The sequence below is a fragment of the Pseudophryne corroboree genome, chromosome 6 (genome assembly GCF_028390025.1).
Source record: "Pseudophryne corroboree isolate aPseCor3 chromosome 6, aPseCor3.hap2, whole genome shotgun sequence".
Classification (NCBI taxonomy): Eukaryota; Metazoa; Chordata; class Amphibia; order Anura; family Myobatrachidae; genus Pseudophryne; species Pseudophryne corroboree.
In genome coordinates this window covers 380,293,726-380,318,113 of record NC_086449.1, presented here as the reverse complement: position 1 = coordinate 380,318,113, position 24,388 = coordinate 380,293,726, and the positions used below count along the sequence as shown (strand labels likewise).

General features: G+C 47.0%; 1 protein-coding gene across 3 annotated transcripts in view; it reads left to right on the top strand.

Annotated features, from left to right (window-relative positions):
* LRGUK (leucine rich repeats and guanylate kinase domain containing) overlaps positions 1-6,073 on the top strand; it is a 338,728-nt gene extending 332,655 nt beyond the window's left edge. For 2 of the 3 annotated variants that reach the window (XM_063926757.1, XM_063926759.1), the window contains exons 18-20: positions 4,046-4,180; positions 4,598-4,779; positions 4,933-6,064. In XM_063926757.1, the coding sequence (XP_063782827.1) occupies positions 4,046-4,180; positions 4,598-4,779; positions 4,933-5,120 (505 nt within the window). In that variant the 3' untranslated portion in view covers positions 5,121-6,064. Of the gene's footprint in view, positions 1-4,045; positions 4,181-4,597; positions 4,780-4,932 lie in introns of all 3 variants that reach the window. The other variant, XM_063926758.1, reaches the window with a different exon arrangement.
* Positions 6,074-24,388: the final 18,315 nt, after the last annotated feature.

Genomic DNA, 24,388 nt, shown 5'->3' with positions numbered 1-24,388 from the left:
CAAAACACCCTTTATCACTCTGCCCTTGACTTTGCCACCTACTTCATATCCAAAATTGACTCTATGCATCAGGATCCCACCAGACCCTCCATAACCTGCCCACTCCTCTCCCTCACATTAGACACTGCCATCAAGCATGTCATTCTCTCCCCTATTCTTAACAATCTACACTTGAACCTAAGCTGTGGCTATATAGGACAAACACTGGGGAAAAAATGCAAATAAAATAACAATACTTCCCTTAGAAGTCTCTGCACAGCTCAGTTTCCTTCATAGGCTTCTCGACATATGTATATACAGTATAACAGGTTTATAATATACGGAAACAAAAGCATTGAGAAAATATAATGCAAAAATGTAACAAACGTATTTTTAAAACAATCAAGCTGAACAAAGTGTATACAAAAAGACAAGGCAAGTTAGAGGTTTACCAGATTCCTATGTAAAATGGGCATGAAAGTGGTAATAGAGATGCAGGCTCCGGAATTGGTCTCTGCGTCCCCTCTTTCCACTGGAATCTGGTTCAGCTCCACAAAATATGTACATGTAGCACTCTGGTCTCTGCTGCAATGCCTTTTTGGGAACCAGCATCCTTTCCTCAAGGCAGTATGACAGGAGTGGGCTTAGGGTTGAGACTATATTCTCTTCACTGAAGCATGGGAAATACCATCAAACCGCTACAAGAGGGGGGAGGAGCAAGGTTTAGAACGTGGGACCCAAAGTGTACCTTTGCGGGCTCGCTTCGCAATGCCACGCTTCAGGCTGGATGTGCTGAGAGGTACCATACAGGCTCATTCCTGTGCTGGACAGGAAAGACTGCGATGTACAGCACATTAATAGGAAGCAGTAACCTTACCCGCAAAATGTGCACCTGACTCAGAGCTGTACGCACCTCTGATATGTGGGCGAACCTTGTAATTTTTCAAACGGGACATATGTCTGAACCAAGCATACACAGTTGACTCAGAGTTGTACACATCACAACTGCATCTCTACTTGCAGTTCAGTAGGTGTATATAAGTGGTAATTGGGCATTTGCACTTAAGCTAAGTGTTGTGGATCTGTAGGAAGAACTGTGGGCTATGCAGAGTTCAGATTTTAGAAGGGTCACTGGGAGGGATCATCTCTGATGAGACGCCATTTTATTGAGGACTGATTCAGAGGGAGTCTTCTTGGCAGACCCCTACTATGGTGCTACCATTTTTGTTAGCCTTGCTGCCAGGCCCCATACACTACAACGATATGTCTGAGGCTGAAGTCGGAGGCAATTTCCCTTCTACTCTCCTGGGAGCTTCCCGGGAGTGATTCCATACGATTTGGTACATTTTGCATGCGATATATTGTATGTGATCCCAGCCATGCCTGCGGGAACCGACATATCACGAGTGCAGCACTAACGATCTAGGGGAGCCGATCCGACCCTCACAGGAACGAGCATCGGATTTCTGCAGGAAGCCACGGAAGCCTGATTTACCACCTTATACTTGTGAGAGTATCTGTAGGGTTAATGCGGGAACCTGCAGAAGTCTGAGTTACTACCTTATACTTGTGAGAGTAGCTGTAGGGTTAATGCGGGAAGCCATGGAAGCCTGAGTACAACCTTTTGCTGGTGAGAGTAGCTGTAAGGCTAATGCAGGAAGCCGCACTGTTTAAGATCTAGGCCACACATAGCGGCCGCTTGGCCGGGAGGGGGGGTTCTGTGTGCACACGGCTCCTGTTCTGCGGGATCCTGCAGAACAGGTTCCGGCCAGTGACACACAGAGCTGCACTGTGTGAACACATGCATTGAAATGCATGTGTTCTCATTGAAATCCCGCCGACCTGTCATCCGGCCCGATCGGAGCATGCTGCGCCCATGTGCAGTCTCCTTATGGCCAAGCGGGTCCTGCTGAACGGGACCCGCTTGGCCACTATGTGTGGCCGTAGCCTTACTGTACACAGCCGTTATCATCAGTGTCAGCAAGACTTCCAACAGGAACAGGCATCTCTTCGATGTACGTACAACTACACGCCCAAGGTCCGCCCACAAAATGTATCTCTTGTGTCCACCTACAGCGACGCCATCTTGAGACACACCTTTATTTCAAAGAGAGATTCTGCAAAGATCCGTCCAACTCAGAATCATCCAGAAATATGCAACAATGTATAACTTTTGTTTGCTAACATTTGTGGCCGTGAATGGAGCAGCACCTGACTTGGAATCTGCTTCCCATGGCAAGAGAGTCCTTTTAGATATGAGAGCTACCTACCTGTGTTTACTAATGTTCATATTACTGTACTGTACCTGTCTGTAGAATCCTAATGCAGACCGGAAAGCTTTATATGCAGGTCACAATTCAGTTCTGAAATCCCTGACACAAATACGTTTTTGAATGGAGCATGTGCTGCAGCCCCTCAGTCTGGAGATGCACAATGTTTTACATTGTCTATACATTCTTATAATAGATATACTGGCCCTTATATACCCCAAACCGGTGTTAGTATGATAGGGGGCATTTGGCTACTTCAGCCCAGTGGTGCCAAGAGGAGGGGAAGGGAGGGGGGGGGGGGGATGTGGTGGTACAAATTACCCAGGATGGAGGGGCTTAGGTCCGCTAACACCATTACCTGGCAGCAGCACTTGCAGCTCTTCTCCTCAGCCCAGCAACATGCTGCTATGTGCTGGGCTGCAGTGTGGCCAGGGAGGTGATTAAAATACAATTTGTTCTGTATTTTTTTTCTAACTGTGCATGACCACGCCTCCTTTCATCCCCCCTGAAAAGCACCTGGGCCCAGCCAGTCTCTCTACTGCCCTGCTTCAGCCTAACACAACCATTCTGTGTCAGAAATGTCTGGAGAATGGATGAAACAAAGTGGATGGTTAATGGTGGTGTGAAACTAGTTCCACATGTATAGCATGTTAAAGATGGAAAGCTGCTAATTAGTGGGATTTGGGGGTCAGCACGAGTTACTCTAATGCAAGTTTGATTACTGAAAGCAAATGTTTAACTGGTTGCTATGAATTATTGGACATATGAACTTTTACACCATGGTAGTAAAGCACCCTCAGTTTGGGTGTAGTATGGTATGCTGGCGGCCAGCCTCCCGGCGACCAGCATACCGGCGCCGGGTGCCCGACCGCCGGCATACCGACAGCGTGGCGAGCGCAAATGAGCCCCTTGTGGGCTCGCTGTGCTCGCCACGCTGCGAGCACAGTGGCGCACTGCGTGTGCCACGCTATTTTATTCTCCCTCCAGGGGGGTCGTGGACCCCCACGAGGGAGAAAAAGTGTCGGTATGCCGACTGTCGGGATTCCGGCACCGGTATACTGTGAGTCAGGATCCCGACAGTCGGCATACTGAAGACCACCCCTCAGTAGAGCTCTATAGAGAGGTGGGTCTCAAGTGAAACATAGCATAAGTTTCAAACTTAGAAGAGTCTTTTAAAATATATGAAAAAATTGTATTTAACTTGTAATAAATAAATATCCCCAATATCTAAAGGGCACAAGTATAACTTAAACTATTACTCCTATGGTAACAGATACTACTCCTATGATAACATACACCACCATCTATGTTGATATATAGTACATGCAGAGGAGACCAGTATCTAATTGTAGGCTAATGGATGTTGGAAAGGAATGTGTTTCACAAACAGGTCAGTAATATATGTAAACGTTGTAAGTACTTTGTGTATAACTTCAGGGCCAGATACCCAAAGGAGGAGCACTAGCTATGTGGTCCAGAAAACATATAATGTTAGGGGTCCTGAGAAACGCTGGTTTAAGTAATTGCCTACTTACCATCTAAATGTCCCTAACATGGGATCCAGCTGTAGGTTGGGGGGGTGGGGGGGTGGATGTGGTGAATCATTGCAGCCCTGGCACTGCTGGCTGGTGTGGCAGTTGACCACAATAGTGCAATTCAGACCGAATCACATCATCTGACTGGAGAAGCATGTGGATCCTGGAGGCTGATGTACTCTCTCAGTAGTAGGTGACTATGGTCTAGGAAGACCTGAGTCACATGAATATAGTGTTAGTGTGTTCCATTGTTCTTTGCAGAGGTCCTGTAACTGCTCCAGCTACACTAGGAACCCACCGACATCTCCTAGACCCTACATCATGCTCATCCATGCAGCCAAGTGGGAGTAATGTCACTGCAGACCGCAGCCTCCCAGCAGTCAGCCCTGAAACCAGGTAAAGATTGTAGAACCAATTTCACTGTTACAGTGCAAGTGAAATATCTAGTAACACCCATTCTTCATAATTTAATATACAGTATATATGTATAATTGTATGTTCTTTGTTATGCCACAGATTTCCTGAAATTATAGATTTGTGTCTATGGTTAGGGATAGTATAAAGGTTTTACTAGTAAGTATAGCGTGACATAGTACTTGGAGTTATGGAGCCCTGGTAAATCATACTTAACCAGCTACCAATCTTGTAGTTCAAATCTGGATTTGCAAGTAAATACATTCTCAAGGAATATATATATATATATAATTTATAATATTTGTTTATTCTGTACTGCCTGAGAGAAAATAAAGATAATTTATTCTGTAAATAGTGGATTTATTCTTTAGATGAATCCTACTCATAATGGTATTACAGTTCTAGAGACTCAAGGCCCAGCTCTGGATTGTCCTTGCTCACTTCCGCTGGTGCCTTCTCTGCCCGAAGATCTTCCTCTGGGAATACTCCTGTCATTAACATTCACTCGCCTCCAGAAGACAAAATTGAGCCCCTGGACCTGTCTGGTATTGGTATTGGCCAAGAACAAGATATCTTGTTAGGTAGGTTATATTTAAATATTCAGTTCTGTACCTACTGAATTGTCTTCCATGCTTTCATTTCATGGTATCAGGCTATATATTGTATGACAACACACACACACAACAAAAATATGAGCTGTGCTTTATATCTTCTCTATGTTCGGTGTCTCCCAGGCGGATCTGTTGGAAACACTCCTGAGACACCACGTTTGCCGTCATCTACTCGCTCTGATGTCAGAGGGTCTAAGTCCACATCTTCTTCCTCCTCATCACGGATCTCTACGCAGGCAAGGCGACCAGGTTCCAACACCAAACCAATTTTACCACCTATTCCTTTAGGACGTAAGAAGTCCTCAACTTAGCTCCACATATTCTTAAGATTCCTAAACCGACTGTACTGATCTAATTTATGAAACATTTCAAGACAGGTTTAAAGATATGTTGTGAGAACAATCTATGTATATGTACATTTCTTTTTGATTGCAAGTATAGTTAACATTTAGAATATATGCAAGATTATACATTACAAACGTTTTCTCAATTCTATCCAAGTTTAAACAAAATAAATAAATTTCTAGAATAAATGCTCCGTACCTATGTGTACATATTTGCCATATGCCAAAATGTTGCCTAGGATACCAAATTGGTCTGGGCGGCCCTGGCACGAACACTCCTTCATTTATTTTGCCCCGTTGTAGAAATTCTTTATTTCATGGCTCAGTGGAGTTCAGATTACCCAGGAAATCCAGAGAATAACTGGAAAAAGAACATGATGAAGGCAACCAATCCACACTTGCGGAGGCTAGCTTTCACCTGTACTTACAACGCACCAGCATAATATCCAGTATAGGAACGGGAGATTAAAAAGGATACTGGCTAGGGATTACTATTCCAACTAGAATGTCATTGATGTGGAGAAGGGGGAATAAAAACTGCACCAATCTTCTACAAGCTCTTAGGAAAGCAGTTGGTATTTTGCTTCCGTGCGAGTGTGATATATGTGCTGGAATCCTCGTTTTTGTTCTCACCTGGTCGCTATATAGAAGCACAGCACACATTGGGAAGGGAGAGAGCAGAGACTGCTGCTGCTCAGCAGCCTTTGTGGACCCTCACTAGCGTCTGCAGAGAAATGTCTGATATCTGTGTGACTATGAATCGTGCGTACAAGATATGAATGCAGGCCAAGATACAAACACAGTAAACAAAAGGCTGCTAGCTTCGGCCCCATACTCAGAACCAGACCTGAGCAATGAGGTAATACAACTTTTGACTAATTACATATATATATATTTATATATATACAGGTTGAGTATCCCTTATCCAAAATGCTTGGGACCAGAGGTATTTTGGATATCGGATTTTTCCGTATTTTGGAATAATTGCATACCATAATGAGATATCATGGTGATGGGACCTAAATCTAAGCACAGAATGTATTTATGTTACATATACACCTTATACACACAGCCTGAAGGTCATTTTAGCCAATATTTTTTATAACTTTGTGCATTAAACAAAGTGTGTGTACATTCACACAATTCATTTATGTTTCATAAACACCTTATACACACAGCCTGAAGGTCATTTAATACAATAGTTTTAATAACTTTGTGTATTAAACAAAGTTTGTGTACATTGAGCCATCAAAAAACAAAGGTTTCACTATTTCACTCTCACTCAAAAAAGTCCGTATTTCGGAATATTCCGTATTTCAGAATATTTGGATATGGGATACTCAACCTGTGTGTGTATATATATATATATATATATATATATACACCATGCAAAATACCCGGCACTCCACCTTGTGTTAAGCTGGTTCTGGTGCCCTCATAGGATAAAGCATATACAGTCAAAGATGTGGCACTCACGAACTCTTGTAAAAAATCACAGACACCGGTTAAAGCGCTTTAACCGGTGTCTGTGATTTTTTTACAAGAGTTCGTCAGTGCCGCATCTTTGAGTGTGTGTATATATATATATATATATATATATATATATATAATCTCAACACAAATGTATCCCTTTTCCTGTGTTTCTATTAAAATATTATCTACCACCAGTAACAAGACGTCTTAAATCTTTGCTGCACCTCTTGAAGAGAACCCAACAGCGAGAGTTCTATCTAACAATGGGAAACCTAACTTGAATGAAAAGGCACTTTGGTAGACACAGTGTGATGGCTACCTTTTATACCCCTTTTCCACAGCTGCAATAAGCTTGGTTATTGATGGGTCTACCCAGGTCACAGCTTGGTGTAAAAGGGTCCTTGAAAAACAAAAACAAAAAAAAACAGGTCAAGTGACCTGGGAATCCAACCCGGATACCGATGCAGTGTAAATTGCTCAGCCTGGGTTATCTGAGCCAGGATAAGAGTAAAAGCTGCTGATTGTCTGAGTATGCAGAGGTCCACCTCAAGGGCGTGTCTGCCAGACCTGTGTTCAGTGTAAATAGGGCTGACCCAGGTTGGAACCATGGCCCTCATTCCGAGTTGTTCGCTCGCAAGGCGAATGTAGCAGAGTTACACACGCTAAGCCGCCGCCTACTGGGAGTGAATCTTAGCTTCTTAAAATTGCGACCGACGTACGCGCAATATTGCGATTACAAACGAGTTAGCAGTTTCAGAGTAGCTCCAGACTTACTCTGCCTGTGCGATCATTTCAGTGCTTGTCGTTCCTGGTTGACGTCACAAACACACCCAGCGTTCGCCCAGGCACTCCCACCGTTTCTCCGGCCACTCCTGCGTTTTTTCCGGAAACGGTAGCGTTTTCAGCCACACGCCCCTGAAACGCCGTGTTTCCGCCCAGTAACACCCATTTCCTGTCAATCACATTACGATCGCCGGAGCGAAGAAAAAGCCGTGAGTAAAAATACTTTCATCATAGTAAAGTTACTTGGCGCAGTCGCAGTGCGAACATTGCGCATGCGTACTAAGCGGATTTTCACTGCGATGCGATGAAAAATACCGAGCGAACAACTCGGAATGAGGGCCATTGTCCAGAAACCTGGGTTGGATCTGGGTTTTTGGTGGAAAAGTGGTATTAGTTTGTCATTGTCACATATGTGGTCTAAATTACAAGTGATGTTTTAATCTTATGAGTTGATATACCATTAATTCAAATGTACCTGGTAGTGACACTTTTTGACATATAATAAAAAATATTACACAATGTATTAAAACAATATTTCCATATAAAAGCTTTTTACAGTACAGATCAGTTAATATATATGTACCAAATAGCTGGAGATTGCATACCACTTTCTCTGCTTGATGGAATGTTGCCACGTTTTGTATCATCCTTGACAGAACGCGAGTTAGTACCAAATGTGGCTTTATAGTAATGAGGAGACAGATTTCAAACACTGTCATTGTCGACTTCACCAGGTTTGGAGCATAATAGGAAAGTATGGTAACCAGAGGTGTATCTAGGGGACCGGGCGCCCCTGGCAAAGTAAGGGACTGGCACCCCCCCCACTCCATATTTGAAATAGGGAAGGTGCATGTGCAAAAAAATGACATGTTCTTGTGGGAAACGGGCATGACCACACAATAGTACTCCCAATTCAAATTACGTTACACAGTAGTACCGCTTATACACATTATGTCACACACAGTAGCGGATCTTGCCACGGACAAGCAGGACTTTTGCCCGAGGCGCCGTTGCCTCGAGGGCGCTGTCGCCGTCCCGAGGGTGCCACCGTCATGGCAAGATCCGCTACTGGTGCTGATGCCGTGCGCGATGACGTCATCGTGCATCGCACAGCATTGTGGGAGAACCATAGACACTAGAGGTCATAATTGACCTCTAGTGTCTATGAGGTGCTATGGGCATCGCCTGGGCTGGAGGACTGCACAGTAGGCAGGAACACCACATTTCGGCACCGCACCACACTTCCTGAAGAAAGTGAAAGTAAATTACAGCTCCCAGCAACCCTTGCTGCCAGGAGCTCCCGACAGCAAAGGCTGCTGGGAACTGTAGTTTACTTTCACGTTCTTCACTAGTGCATTGCTGTGCCGAACAGCGGCGCCTGTTCCTGCCTACTGTGAGATCCTCCAGCCCAGGCAATGCCACTACTAAGTGATTCCACCCATTGGCCGAGGGTGGCACTGCCGGGTGGCGCCCTCTCCTTGGCTGGCGCCCCAGGCGAGTGCCATCCTGGCCAATGGGTAGATACGCCCCTGATGGTAACCTTCAAAAGTTTTCATATATAGATATATCCATCTATCTAGTTATGTTATCAGAAGGTACTCAAAGAGCCTCCAAAATGGCACTACAAAGAACAGATCTCTCTGCCAGCTACTGGCCCCCATACATGCCTCACAAGCAGTGATTAACAAAATGGAACTTGCTCAAATCACTTTAAGAGTAGCTGGTGCACAAAAGGGAAGGGTTAAAGTAAAGAAACACACAAAAATCCCCTAGTATTCTGCTGTCAACCAGTAAAACAACAGGTTACATTCTATTTATAAATACAATGCAGATGTCTTAATTGTATAGCTTCCGCTGGGGGTGATTGTATTCAACACAATGGGCACAATATACCATTCCAAACCAGCACATTGCTACTGTCTCCATCTCCTCGCTTGCCTGCAATCCTATAGAATCGTATCAGAAAAAATAGCGATGTTGATGGTAACGTAATGCTGTACAGTGATACATAGTAATTGAAAAGGCTCCATAGTGCTTACAGACTGGTTAGTTCTTGTGTCATTTAAATTTCTATTTAGAACTGATCAAACTATTTTTGCCAGAACAAAGGCTTGACAGGCCAAATTTTATATAAAAGGTAATTTCATTCTCTTATAGTAACATTTTATTTACCCACTTCTGCTTTTCCTCCCAATTACATTAAGAAATGTTGGCCCATCATGCTTGGTGTCTTGTAACAAATCGCTACTTACATCATAACTTTACTTGGTGTCTGCCTTGATGTGTATCTCCCCAGAATCCCATAAGCTTTACATCCTGCTGGCCAAGTCTTATCCAGGGTGCTACTGTTTGATAAACCCCATATTTGCTAGATTTCTTGCTTTAACATCTATCCATCCAAACTGTCTGCCCCTATATTTCACTCCTATTTTTATATTAGATACCTTTTCTTAGTTTAAATCCTGAAGCGACTACGCCTCCTCTCCCATAGTGCAGCTATTCTTCCATTGCGAGAGATCCCATCCCCGCAGCAAGGTTTACAGCTGAGAAATATGAGCAATCCTCTATAGACCTGGAACACTTCAAATGCAAATTCTTTTGCTACTTAAATTAGACTGGTCAACAGAATTCAAAATGCTCACTGTGCTCCACTGAAACATATGGTATCAAGCTATGTTGTTCTGTATACAAGAGCTTATACAGGAACTTTGTTACCCACCTCAACAGCTAACTTTATAAATCACTTCTAAAGGTGGGTACACACTGATAGATATTTCTGCAGACAGTGGTCGAAGTGGGGCGGTATACGGCAGTATGGTATACCGCCACTTCTTCCACTGACCCGGAAATGAGCCCAGAAAGTGCAGCAGGAGGCGGGGGAAGTGGCATCCTGCTGCACATGGTGCTCCCCGTGCCTGCGCGGCGGCCGGCGGCTGTGTAGAGCGCTGTAGCTCACAGCTCTCCCCGCCGCCAGCCACCCGCGCACACCGCTCACCAGCCGGCCGCCGGCCCCGCTCACCAGCCGCCCGCCGCTTCCACTCACCAGCCGCCCGGCGCCAGCTCACTGCTGCCAGCAACAACATCAGGTAATGTTCCCCTGCTGTCACCTCTCTTCCTGCTGTTCCTGTCGTCACCCTCCCTGTTGTCACAGTTGTCACCCTCCCTGTCGTCACTCTCCCTGTCGTCACTGTCCCTCTGTCACTACTGTCCTTCTGTCGTCACTCTCTCCCTGTCGTCACTGTCGTCACTCTCTCCCTGTCGTCACTGTCGTCACTCTCTCCCTGTCGTCACTGTCGTCACTCTCTCCCTGTCGTCACTGTCGTCACTCTCTCCCTGTCGTCACTCTCTCCGTCGTCACTCTCTCCCTGTCGTCACACTCTCTCCCTGTCGTCACTGTCGTCACACTCTCTCCCTGTCATCACACTCTCTCCCTGTCGTCACACTCTCCCCGTCGCTCACTCTGTCGTCGCTCACTCTGTCGTCGCTCTCGTCACTCTCTCCGTCGTCACTCTCTCCCTGTCACTCTCTCCCTGTCGTCACTCTCTCTCCCTGTCGTCACTGTCGTCACACTCTCTCCCTGTCGTCACTCTCTCCCTGTCGTCACTCTCTCCCTGTCGTCACTGTCGTCACTCTCTCCCTGTCGTCACTCTCTCCCTGTCGTCACTCTCTCCCTGTCGTCACTGTCGTCACTCTCTCCGTCGTCACTCTCTCCGTCGTCACTCTCTCCCTGTCGTCACTCTCTCCCTGTCGTCACTCTCTCCCTGTCGTCACTCTCTCCGTCGTCACTCTCCCTGTCGTCACTGTCGTCACTCTCTCCCTGTCATCACTCTCTCCCTGTCGTCACTCTCTCCCTGTCGTCACTCTCGTCACTCTCTCCCTGTCGTCACTGTCGTCACTCTCTCCCTGTCGTCACTCTCTCCCTGTCGTCACTCTCTCCCTGTCGTCACTCTCTCCGTCGTCACTCTCTCCCTGTCATCACACTCTCTCCCTGTCGTCACATTCTCTCCCTGTCGTCACACTCTCCCCGTCGCTCACTCTGTCGTCGCTCACTCTGTCGTCGCTCTCGTCACTCTCTCCCTGTCGTCACTCTCTCCCTGTCGTCACTCTCCCTGTCGTCACTGTCGTCACACTCTCTCCCTGTCGTCACACTCTCTCCCTGTCACTCTCTCCCTGTCGTCACTCTCTCCCTGTCGTCACTCTCTCCCTGTCGTCACTGTCGTCACTCTCTCCCTGTCGTCACTCTCGCTCCCCGACTCTCTCGCTCCCCGTCTCTCTCGCTCCCCGTCGCTCTCTCTCCCCGTCGCTCTCTCTCCCCGTCGCGCTCTCTGTCGCCGCTCTCTCTGTCGCCGCTCTGTCTGTCGTCGCTCTCTCTGTCGTCACTCTCGTCACTCTCTCTGTTGTCACTCTCGTCACTCTCTCTGTCGTCACTCTCGTCACTCTCTCTGTTGTCACTCTCTCTGTCGTCACTCTCGTCACTCTGTCGTCACTCTCTCTGTCGTCACTCTCGTTACTCTGTCGTCACTCTCTCTGTTGTCCCTGTCGTCACTCTCTCCCCCTGTCGTCACTCTCTCCCCCTGTCGTCACTCTCTCCCCCTGTCGTCACTCTCCGTCGTCACTCTCTCTCCCTGTCTCTCTCCCTGTCGTCACTGTCTCTCTCCCTGTCTTCACTGTCTCTCTCCCTGTCGTCACTGTCTCTCTCCCTGTCATCACTGTCTCTCTCCCTGTCATCACTGTCTCTCTCCCTGTCGTCACTCTGGCTGTCCCTGCTGTCACAATTTCGGCTCATTCAGTGTGCTACAATGTGAATTTAGGCTCATTCAGTGTGCTACAAGGGGAATTTCGGCTCATTCAGTGTGCTACAAGGGGAATTTCGTCTCATTCAGTGTGCTACAAGGTGAATTTCGGCTCATTCATTGTGCTATAATGTGAATTTTGGCTCATTCAGTGTGCTACAGGGTGAATTTTGGCTCATTCAGTGTGCTACAGGGTGAATTTTGGCTCAGTCAGTGTGCTACAATGTGAATTTCGGCTCATTCAGTGTGCTACAGGGTGAATTTCGGCTCATTCAGTGTGCTACAGGGTGAATTTCGGTTCAGTCAGTGTGCTACAATGTGAATTTCGGCTCATTCAGTATGCTACAGGGTGAATTTCGGCTCAGTCAGTGTGCTACAGGGTGAATTTCGGCTCAGTCAGTGTGCTACAGGGTGAATTTCGGCTCAGTCAGTGTGCTACAAGGTGAATTTCGGCTCATTCAGTGTGCTACAATGTGAATTTCGGCTCAGTCAGTGTGCTACAAGGTGAATTTCGGCTCATTCAGTGTGCTATAATGTGAATTTCGGCTCAGTCAGTGTGCTACAAGGGGAATTTCGGCTCATTCTGTGGGTGAATTTCGGCTCATTCAGTGTGCTACAGGGTGAATTTCGGCTCAGTCAGTGTGCTACAAGGGGAATTTCGGCTCATTCAGTGTGCTACAGGGTGAATTTCGGCTCAGTCAGTGTGCTACAGGGTGAATTTCGGCTCAGTCAGTGTGCTACAAGGTGAATTTCGGCTCAGTCAGTGTGCTACAGGGTGAATTTCGGCTCATTCAGTGTGCTACAGGGTGAATTTCGGCTCATTCAGTGTGCTACAGGGTGAATTTCGGCTCATTCAGTGTGCTACAGGGTGAATTTCGGCTCAGTCAGTGTGCTACAGGGTGAATTTCGGCTCAGTCAGTGTGCTACAAGGTGAATTTCGGCTCATTCAGTGTGCTACAATGTGAATTTCGGCTCAGTCAGTGTGCTACAAGGTGAATTTCAGCTCATTCAGTGTGCTACAAGGTGAATTTCGGTTCATTCAGTGTGCTACAAGGTGAATTTCGGCTCATTCAGTGTGCTATAATGTGAATTTCGGCTCAGTCAGTGTGCTACAAGGGGAATTTCGGCTCATTCTGTGGGTGAATTTCGGCTCAGTCAGTGTGCTACAGGGTGAATTTCGGCTCAGTCAGTGTGCTACAAGGGGAATTTCGGCTCATTCAGTGTGCTACAGGGTGAATTTCGGCTCAGTCAGTGTGCTACAGGGTGAATTTCGGCTCAGTCGGTGTGCTACAAGGTGAATTTCGGCTCAGTCAGTGTGCTACAGGGTGAATTTCGGCTCATTCAGTATGCTACAGGGTGAATTTCGGCTCAGTCAGTGTGCTACAGGGTGAATTTCGGCTCAGTCAGTGTGCTACAGGGTGAATTTCGGCTCAGTCAGTGTGCTACAAGGTGAATTTCGGCTCATTCAGTGTGCTACAATGTGAATTTCGGCTCAGTCAGTGTGCTACAAGGTGAATTTCAGCTCATTCAGTGTGCTACAAGGTGAATTTCGGTTCATTCAGTGTGCTACAAGGTGAATTTCGGCTCATTCAGTGTGCTATAATGTGAATTTCGGCTCAGTCAGTGTGCTACAAGGGGAATTTCGGCTCATTCTGTGGGTGAATTTCGGCTCATTCAGTGTGCTACAGGGTGAATTTCGGCTCAGTCAGTGTGCTACAAGGGGAATTTCGGCTCATTCAGTGTGCTACAGGGTGAATTTCGGCTCATTCAGTGTGCTACAGGGTGAATTTCGGCTCAGTCAGTGTGCTACAAGGGGAATTTCGGCTCATTCAGTGTGCTACAGGGTGAATTTCGGCTCAGTCAGTGTGCTACAGGGTGAATTTCGGCTCAGTCAGTGTGCTACAAGGTGAATTTCGGCTCAGTCAGTGTGCTACAGGGTGAATTTCGGCTCATTCAGTGTGCTACAGGGTGAATTTCGGCTCATTCAGTGTGCTACAGGGTGAATTTCGGCTCATTCAGTGTGCTACAGGGTGAATTTCGGCTCAGTCAGTGTGCTACAGGGTGAATTTCGGCTCAGTCAGTGTGCTACAAGGTGAATTTCGGCTCATTCAGTGTGCTACAATGTGAATTTCGGCTCAGTCAGTGTGCTACAAGGTGAATTTCAGCTCATTCAGTGTGCTACAAGGTGAATTTCGGTTCATTCAGTGTGCTACAAGGTGAATTTCGGCTCATTCAGTGTGCTATAATGTGAATTTCGGCTCAGTCAGTGTGCTACAAGGGGAATTTCGGCTCATTCTGTGGGTGAATTTCGGCTCATTCAGTGTGCTACAGGGTGAATTTCGGCTCAGTCAGTGTGCTACAAGGGGAATTTCGGCTCATTCAGTGTGCTACAGGGTGAATTTCGGCTCAGTCAGTGTGCTACAGGGTGAATTTCGGCTCAGTCAGTGTGCTACAAGGTGAATTTCGGCTCAGTCAGTGTGCTACAGGGTGAATTTCGGCTCAGTCAGTGTGCTACAAGGTGAATTTCGGCTCATTCAGTGTGCTACAAGGTGAATTTCGGCTCATTCAGTGTGCTACAATGTGAAAGGGGCACCAGTACTAGATAGTATAAGGGGGTTCTACTACATGGGACACGCCCCTTTTTGGGTGACCACACCCCTTTTCTGGGGCGCGCGCATAATTACATCCTTCACTTTTGCATACCCCCACTTCAAAATTTCCACTTCGACCACTGTCTGCAGATCAATTGATCTGCAGATATATCTATGGACGAATCGGACAGTGTGCTGTGCATACACACTGCTCGCTCCGTTGGGGACTGACGTCACGAACTGGGCGGGCGTGTACACATGCCCGCACAGTGCAGCTGTCAATCACCGCCGGCCACCGCATGTGTCTCGCCCGTACACACACAGCAATGCGCCAATATATCGCTAGATATATTGGGCGTCGGCTGTGCAGCAGGGCCAACGCGTTATGTTTGTGAACGACAGAGTCCACAGACATATCGCCCGTACACACTGGCCGACGGACCCACGATATATCAACCGTTCAATAGAACGGCCGATGTTTCGGCCAGTGTGTACCCACCTTTAGACACAGAGACAATTCACTCCTAACCCACTACCTGAAAAAAAAAGACTAAAAAAAAAAAAAAAAATCCACAATTGTACAGTGGGGCAAAAAATAAGAATTTACTTACCGATAATTCTATTTCTCATAGTCCGTAGTGGATGCTGGGACTCCGTCAGGACCATGGGGAATAGCGGGCTCCGCAGGAGACAGGGCACATCTAAATAAAGCTTTTAGGATCACATGGTGCGTACTGGCTCCTCCCCCTATGACCCTCCTCCAAGCCTCAGTTAGGTACTGTGCCCGGACGAGCGTACACAATAAGGAAGGATCTTGAATCCCGGGTAAGACTCATACCAGCCACACCAATCACACCGTACAACTTGTGATCTGAACCCAGTTAACAGTATGATAACAACAAATGAAGTAGCCTCTGAAAAGATGGCTCACAACAATAGTAATAACCCGATTTTTGTAACAATAACTATGTACAAACATTGCAGACAATCCGCACTTGGGATGGGCGCCCAGCATCCACTACGGACTATGAGAAATAGAATTATCGGTAAGTAAATTCTTATTTTCTCTAACGTCCTAGTGGATGCTGGGACTCCGTCAGGACCATGGGGATTATACCAAAGCTCCCAAACGGGCGGGAGAGTGCGGATGACTCTGCAGCACCGAATGAGAGAACTCCAGGTCCTCCTTAGCCAGAGTATCAAATTTGTAAAATTTTACAAACGTGTTCTCCCCTGACCACGTAGCTGCTCGGCAAAGTTGTAATGCCGAGACCCCTCGGGCAGCCGCCCAAGATGAGCCCACTTTCCTTGTGGAGTGGGCCTTTACAGATTTAGGCTGTGGCAGGCCTGCCACAGAATGTGCAAATTGGATTGTGCTACAGATCCAACGTGCAATCGTCTGTTTAGACGCAGGAGCACCCATCTTGTTGGGTGCATACAATATAAACAACGAGTCAGATTTTCTGACTTCAGCTGTCCTTGAAATATATATTTTTAATGCTCTGACAACGTCCAGTAACTTGGAGTCCTCCAAGTCGCTAGTAGCCGCAGGCACCACAATAGGCTGGTTCAAGTGAAAAGCCGAAACCACCTTAGGGAGAAAATGAGGACGTGTCCGCAGTTCTGCCCTGTCCGAATGGAAAATCAGATATGGGCTTTTGTACGATAAAGCCGCCAACTCTGAAACTCTCCTGGCTGAAGCCAGGGCCAATAACATGGTTACCTTCCATGTAAGGTATTTTAAATCTACCGATTTTAGAGGCTCAAACCAATGAGATTTGAGAAAATTCAAAACTACGTTCAAATCCCACGGTGCCACTGGAGGCACCATTGGGGGTTGTATATGTAGTACACCTTTGACAAAAGTTTGTACTTCAGGAACTGACGCCAATTCCTTCTGGAAGAAGATTGATAAGGCCGAAATTTGAACTTTAATGGACCCTAATTTTAGGCCCATAGACAATCCTGCTTGCAGGAAATGTAAGAATCGACCCAATTGAAATTCTTCCGTTGGGGCCTTTTTGGCCTCACACCACGCAACATATTTTCGCCAAATGCGGTGATAATGTTGTACAGTCACTTCCTTCCTAGCCTTCATCAAGGTAGGAATAACTTCCTCTGGAATGCCCTTTTCTTTTAGAATCCGGCGTTCAACCGCCATGCCGTCAAACGCAGACGCGGTAAGTCTTGGAACATACAAGGTCCCTGCTGAAGCAGATCCCTTCTTAGAGGTAGAGGCCACGGATCCTCCGTGAGCATCTCTTGAAGTTCCGGATACCAAGTTCTTCTTGGCCAGTCCGGAGCCACTAGTATTGTTCTTACTCCCCTTTTCCGTATAATTCTCAGTACCTTTGGTATGAGAGGCAGAGGAGGGAACACATACACTGACTGGTACACCCACGGTGTTACCAGAGCGTCCACAGCTATTGCCTGAGGGTCTTTTGACCTGGCGCAATATCTGTCCAATTTTTTGTTGAGGCGAGACGCCATCATGTCCACCTTTGGTTTTTCCCAACGGTTCACAATCATGTGGAAGACTTCTGGATGGAGTCCCCACTCTCCCGGGTGAAGGTCGTGTCTGCTGAGGAAATCTGCTTCCCAGTTGTCCACTCCCGGGATGAACACTGCTGACAGTGCTATGACATGATTTTCCGCCCAGCGCAGAATCCTTGTCGCTTCTGTCATTGCTCTTCTGCTTCTCGTGCCGCCTTGTCGGTTTACGTGGGCGACTGCCGTGATGTTGTCCGACTGGATCAACACCGGCTGACCCTGAAGCAGCGGTTTTGCCAGGCTTAGAGCATTGTAGATCGCTCTTAGCTCCAGTATATTTATGTGAAGGGACGTCTCCAGGTTTGACCACACGCCCTGGAAGTTCCTTCCCTGTGTGACTGCTCCCCAGCCTCGTAGGCTGGCATCCGTAGTCACCAGGACCCAGTCCTGTATGCCGAATCTGCGGCCCTCTAACAGATGGGCACTCTGCAACCACCACAGGAGAGACAACCTTGTTCTTGGTGACAGTGTTATCCGCTGATGCATGTGCAGATGCGATCCGGACCATTTGTCCAGCAGACCCCACTGAAATGTTCGTGCATGGAATCTGCCAAATGGAATTGCTTCGTAAGAAGCCACCATCTTTCCCAGGACTCTTGTGCATTGATGTACTGACACAGTTCCTGGTTTTAGGAGGTTCCTGACAAGTTCGGATAACTCCCTTGCTTTCTCCTCCGGGAGAAACACCTTTTTCTGAACCGTGTCCAGAATCATTCCCAGGAACAGCAGACGTGTTGTCGGGGTCAATTGAGATTTTGGAAGATTCAGAATCCACCCGTGTTGCTGAAGCACTACCTGGGTTAGTGCTACACCGACTTCCAGCTGTTCTCTGGACTTTGCCCTTATCAGGAGATCGTCCAAGTAAGGGATAATTAATACGCCTTTTCTTCGTAGAAGAACCATCATTTCGGTCATTACCTTGGTAAAGACCCGAGGAGCCGTGGACAAACCAAACGGCAGCGTTTGAAACTGATAATGACAGTCTTGTATCACGAACCTGAGATACCCTTGGTGTGAGGGGTAAATTGGGACATGCAGATAAGCATCTTTTATGTCCAGGGACACCATGAAGTCCCCTTCCTCCAGATTCGCTATCACTGCTCTGAGTGACTCCATCTTGAACTTGAATTTTTGTATGTACAGGTTCAAGGATTTCAGGTTTAGAATAGGTCTTACCGAACCGTCTGGCTTCGGTACCACAAATAGTGTGGAATAATACCCCTTTCCCTGTTGTAGGAGGGGTACCTTGACTATCACCTGCTGAGAATACAGCTTGTGAATGGCTTCCAATACCGACGTCCTTTCTGAGGGAGACGTTGGTAAAGCAGACTTTAGGAACCGGCGAGGGGGAGACCTTTCGAACTCCAACATGTAACCCTGAGATATTATCTGCAGGATCCACGGGTCCACTTGTGAGCGAGCCCACTGATTGCTGAAAATCTTGAGTCGACCCCACACCGCTCCTGAGTCCGCTTGTAAAGCCCCAGCGTCATGCTGATGGCTTTGTAGAACCCGGGGCGGGCTTCTGGTCCTGGGCAGGGGCTGCTTGCTGCCCTCTCTTACCCTTTCCTCTGCTTCGCGGCAGATAAGACTGTCCTTTTGGTCGCTTGTTTTTATAGGAGCGAAAGGACTGCGGCTGAAAAGACGGTGTCTTTTTCTGTTGGGAGGGGGTCTGAGGTAAAAAAGTGGATTTGCCGGCAGTTGCCGTGGCCACCAGGTCCGAAAGACCGACCCCAAATAATTCCTCTCCTTTATATGGCAATACTTCCATATGCCTTTTGGAATCCGCATCACCTGACCACTGTCGCGTCCATAAACTTCTTCTGGCAGATATGGACATCGCGCTTACCCTTGATGCTAGAGTACAAATATCCCTCTGAGCATCTCGCATATAAAGAAACGCATCCTTTAATTGCTCTAGAGTCAATAAAATACTGTCCCTATCCAGGGTATCAATATTTTCAGTCAGGGAATCCAACCACACTACCCCAGCACTGCACATCCAGGCTGAGGCTATTGCCGGTCGCAGTATAACACCAGTATGTGTGTATATACTCTTCAGTGTAGTTTCCAGCCTCCTATCTGCTGGATCCTTGAGGGCGGCCGTATCAGGAGACGGCAACGCCACTTGCTTTGATAAACGTGTGAGCGCCTTATCCACCCTAGGGGGTGTTTCCCAGCGCGCCCTAACCTCTGGTGGGAAAGGGTATAATGCCAATAACTTCTTGGAAATTAGCAGTTTTCTATCTGGGTTAACCCACGCTTCATCACACACGTCATTCAATTCCTCTGATTCTGGAAAAGCTACAGGTAGTTTTTTCACCCCCCACATAATACCCCTTTTTGAGGTACCAGCAGTATCAGAGATCTGCAAAGCCTCCTTCATTGCCGTGATCATATAACGTGTGGCCCTATTGGAAAATACGTTTGTTTCTTCACCGTCGACACTAGATTCATCTGTGTCGGTACCCGTGTCGACTGACTGAGGTAAGGGACGTTTTACAGCCCCTGACGGTGTCTGAGACGCCTGAGCCGGTACTAACTGGTTTTCCGGCCGTCTCATTTCGTCAGCTGACTTTTGTAATGTGCTAACATTATCACGTAATTCCATAACTAAAGCCATCCATTCCGGTGTCGACTCCCTAGGGGGTGACATCACCATTACCGGCAATTGCTCTGCCTCCACACCAACATCGTCCTCATACATGTCGACACACACGTACCGACACACAGCAGCCACACAGGGAATGCTCTAATCGAAGACAGGACCCTCTTAGCCCTTTGGGGAGACAGAGGGAGAGTTTGCCAGCACACACCAAAAGCGCTATAAATGTATATAAACAACCCTAGAAGGTGTTGTTTTTGATATAGGCGCTTTTAATATATCAATATCGCCAAATTATGCCCCCCTTCTCTTTGTTACCCTGTTTCTGTAGTGCAGTGCAGGGGAGAATCCTGGGAGCCTTCCTCACCAGCGGAGCTGAGCAGGAAAATGGCGCTGAGTGCTGAGGAGAATAAGCTCCGCCCCTTTTTCGGCGGGCTTTTCTCCCGGGTTTTAAGAAAACTGGCCTGGGTTAAATACATACATATAGCCTTAATGGCTATATGTGATGTATTTTTCGCCACTAAAGGTATTTAATATTGCTGCCCAGGGCGCCCCCAGCAGCGCCCTGCACCCTCCGTGACTGAATCAGTGAGACGTGTAGCAACAATGGCGCACAGCTGCAGTGCTGTGCGCTACCTTCATGAAGACTGAGGAGTCTTCTGCCGCCTGCTTTCCGGACCTCCGATCTTCAGCGTCTGTAAGGGGGGTCGGCGGCGCGGCTCCGGGACGAACCCCAGGATGACCTGTGTTCCGACTCCCTCTGGAGCTAAGTGTCCAGTAGCCTAAGACTCCAATCCATCCTGCACGCAGGTGAGTTGGAAATCTCTCCCCTAAGTCCCTCGATGCAGTGATCCTGTTGCCAGCAGGATTCACTGAGATTTAAACCTAAAAAAACTTTGTCTAAGCAGCTCTTTAGGAGAGCCACCTAGATTGCACCCTTCTCGGACGGGCACAAAAACCTAACTGAGGCTTGGAGGAGGGTCATAGGGGGAGGAGCCAGTACGCACCATGTGATCCTAAAAGCTTTATTTAGATGTGCCCTGTCTCCTGCGGAGCCCGCTATTCCCCATGGTCCTGACGGAGTCCCAGCATCCACTAGGACGTTAGAGAAAGGTATTTGGACAGCCACCGATTGTGCAAGTTTACCCACTTAAAAAGATGAGAGAGGTCTGTAATTTCCATCATAGGTACACTTCAACTGTGAGAGACAGGATCTGAAAAAGAAAAAAAACAGGAAATCACATTGCATGATTTTTAAACAATTTACTTGTATATTCTTGTATATATTGGAAAATAAATATTTGGACACCTACCAAGCAGCAAGATTTCTGGCTCTCACAGACCTGTTACTTCTTCTTTAAGAAGCTCTTCTATCCTCTACTCGTTACCTGTATTAATGGCACCTGTTTGAACTAGTTATCTGTATAAAAGACACCTGTCCACACCCTCAAACAGTCAGACTGCTACCTCTCCACCATGGCCAAGGCCAGAGAGCTGTCTAAGGAAAGCAGGGACAAAATTGTAGAGCTGCACAAGGCTGGGATGAGCTACTCCACAATAGGCAAGCAGCTTGGTGAGAAGAGATCAACTGTTGGTGCAATTATTAAAAAATGGAAGAAATACAAGATCACTGACAATCTCCCTTGACCTGGGGCTCCATGCAAGATCTCACCTCGTGAGGTATCAATGATCTTGAGAACGGTGAGGAATCAGCCCAGAACTACACTGGGGGACCTGGTCAATTACCTCAAGAGAGCTGGCACCAGTCACAAAGGTTACCATTAGTAACACACTATGTCGTCATAGATTTAAATCCTGCAGCACCCGAAAGGTCCCCCTGCTTAAGCCAGCACATGTCCAGGCCCATCTAAAGTTTGCCAGTGACCATCTGGATGATCCAGAGGAGGATTGGGAGAATGTAATGTGGTCAGATGAGAGCAAAATCTAACTTTATGGTATAAACTCCATTCGCCGTGTTTGAAGGGAGAAGAATGAATGGCATCCCAAGAACACCATACCCACTGTGAAGCATGGGGGTGGAAACATCATGCTTTGGGGCTGCTTTTCTGCGAAGGGGACAGGACGACTGATCCGTATTAAGGAGAGGATGAATGGGGCCATGTATCGTGAGATTTTGGGTAAAAACCTCCTTCCCTCAGTAAGAGCATTGAAGATGGAACGTGGCTGGGCCTTCCAGTATGACAATGACCCCAAACATACCACCCGGGCATATAAGGAGTGGCTCCGTAAGAAGCATTTCAAGGTCCTGGAGTGGCCTAGCCAGTCTCCAGACCTCAACCCAATAGAAAATCTGTGGAGGGAGTTGAAAGTCCGTGTTGCCCGGCGACAGCCCCAAAACATGACAGATCTAGAGAAGATCTGCAAGGAAGAGTGAGCCAAAATATGTACCTGCTACAGTGTGTGCAAACCTGGTCAAGAACTACAGGAAACGTTTGACCTCTGTAATTGCCAACTGAGGTTATATTACAAAGTATTGAGTTGAACTTTTTGATTGTCCAAATATTTATTTTCCGCAAGAATATACAAATAAATTGTTTCAAAATCATACAATGTGCTTTCCTGGGTTTTTTTTTCCAGATCCTGTCTCTCACAGTTGAAGTGTACCTATGATGGAAATTACACACCTCTCTCATCTTTTTAAGTGGGTCAACTTGCACAATCGGTGGCTGCCCAAATACTTTTTTGCCCCACTGTATGTGCAGTGTCTATTTGGACTGTACTATGGGCCTAATTCAGCATGGATTGTTATTCTGAGAAATTGCAGTTGTCTGAGTAGAGAGGCGCTGCCCCGACAGGAAGAAAAAACACTCCGTACAAGTTTGCGAATGCATCGCAGATCGCTATTCAAACGCAGATGCATACGCAATTTCCAGAACATCGAAGATTTTATGCCATCTGAGCAAATGTAAGTAGGCCTGAGGCTGCCACTAATCTGCGACTTAGACGGCCTTGAAGTTGTCTACACTGACGTCAGAGACCCTCCCCAAAAACGCCTGGACACCCCTGGCTACATTGCGATTACGATCTGTACGCATTTTCTGTCATTATTACCCCTTGTGTGAATGCTATACACGCACAGTCGTTCAATAATTGCTCGATTTGCAATTTCTCTGCATAGCGATCCATGCTGAATTAGGCCGTATGTCAGATGTTTTTCATATAAACCTTTGTTCCTGAGTTTCTGCCATGGTTCTTAAATATTTAAATCAAACTGGTTGGGTATGTTTTACCGGCAGTCGGGATCCCAGTGGTCAGCATCCTGACGTCGGGATCCCGGCCGCAGAATGCCGGCGGGGGAAGGGGCGGTGAGCGCAACGCGCTGCGGTTACGGTGGCAACCTATGCCCGCCCCAGGTTCTACTCCTAATATTTGAAACTGGATTTTTTTTTACTTTCTGGACACAGACACCACCCCCCCCCCCCCCTTTTTTTTTAATGTCATTCAGAGAACACTATTGATATAAATGTGTTTTGTAACAAATATTGTAGTCTGCAGCAATACGGCCATAAAGTCTGCATCATTGAGATCCTTATCTACCATAATATTCCTTCTCTCTCACGGTATATTGCTATTAAACACAGAAAGGGCATTTTGTTTATCATAATATTTATCTTGTAAATGAAATACAGGCTTGGTGACAATGGTTTCCTTGGACACGAGTTTTTGTTTTTTTTACCTTTCCTTTACTGCCCACAATTCAAAGCAATTTATTGCAGTAGAGTTACGGCTGAAACACACACGCCGGCTTTTGCCGGTCGGGAAAAAGCCGGATGGCTTTTTCCTGTGCCGCTATTGTAATTTAACAGTGTGAGGGGTAGGGGCCTTTCACACAACACGGCCCCGGCCCGGCTGCTGGGTCGGGGCCGTGCCGTCTTTGAAGGCAGTGGACCGTGTGTGGAAGGAAGCTTTCACACACAACATGGTTTTTTTCCAAGCCGTGTCTGCTGCTGCGGATGTGCACAGCATTATACATAGCTCAAAGCCGTTGTGTGTGAAAGACTCTGCCGGATGGCAAAAAGCCAGACAGTTTGTCCGGCTTTTTGCCATCTGGGGAAGACCGGCGCGTGTGTTACAGCCCTGCTAGTCTTTTTTTGGGGGGACTCTGCCACACCTACACAACCTCAATTCTCCCAGGTCTTAAGTATAAATCTTCATTTTGTTACACTTCATTGCAAACGTATGCCTCTAGGCGTAATCTTACAGTTTACCCTTTTGTTCTAGCTGTAGCTGTTGTTTGGCTGTCTTAGATATGCTGCACTTTATGAATTAAAGTAAATCTTCACACTTAGGGTCTAATTCCAAGTTGATCGCAGCAGGATGTTTGATAGCAATTGGGCAAAACCATGTGCACTGCAGGGAAGGCAGATATAACATGTGCAGAAAGAGTTAGATTTGGGTGGGTTATTTTATTTCTGTGCA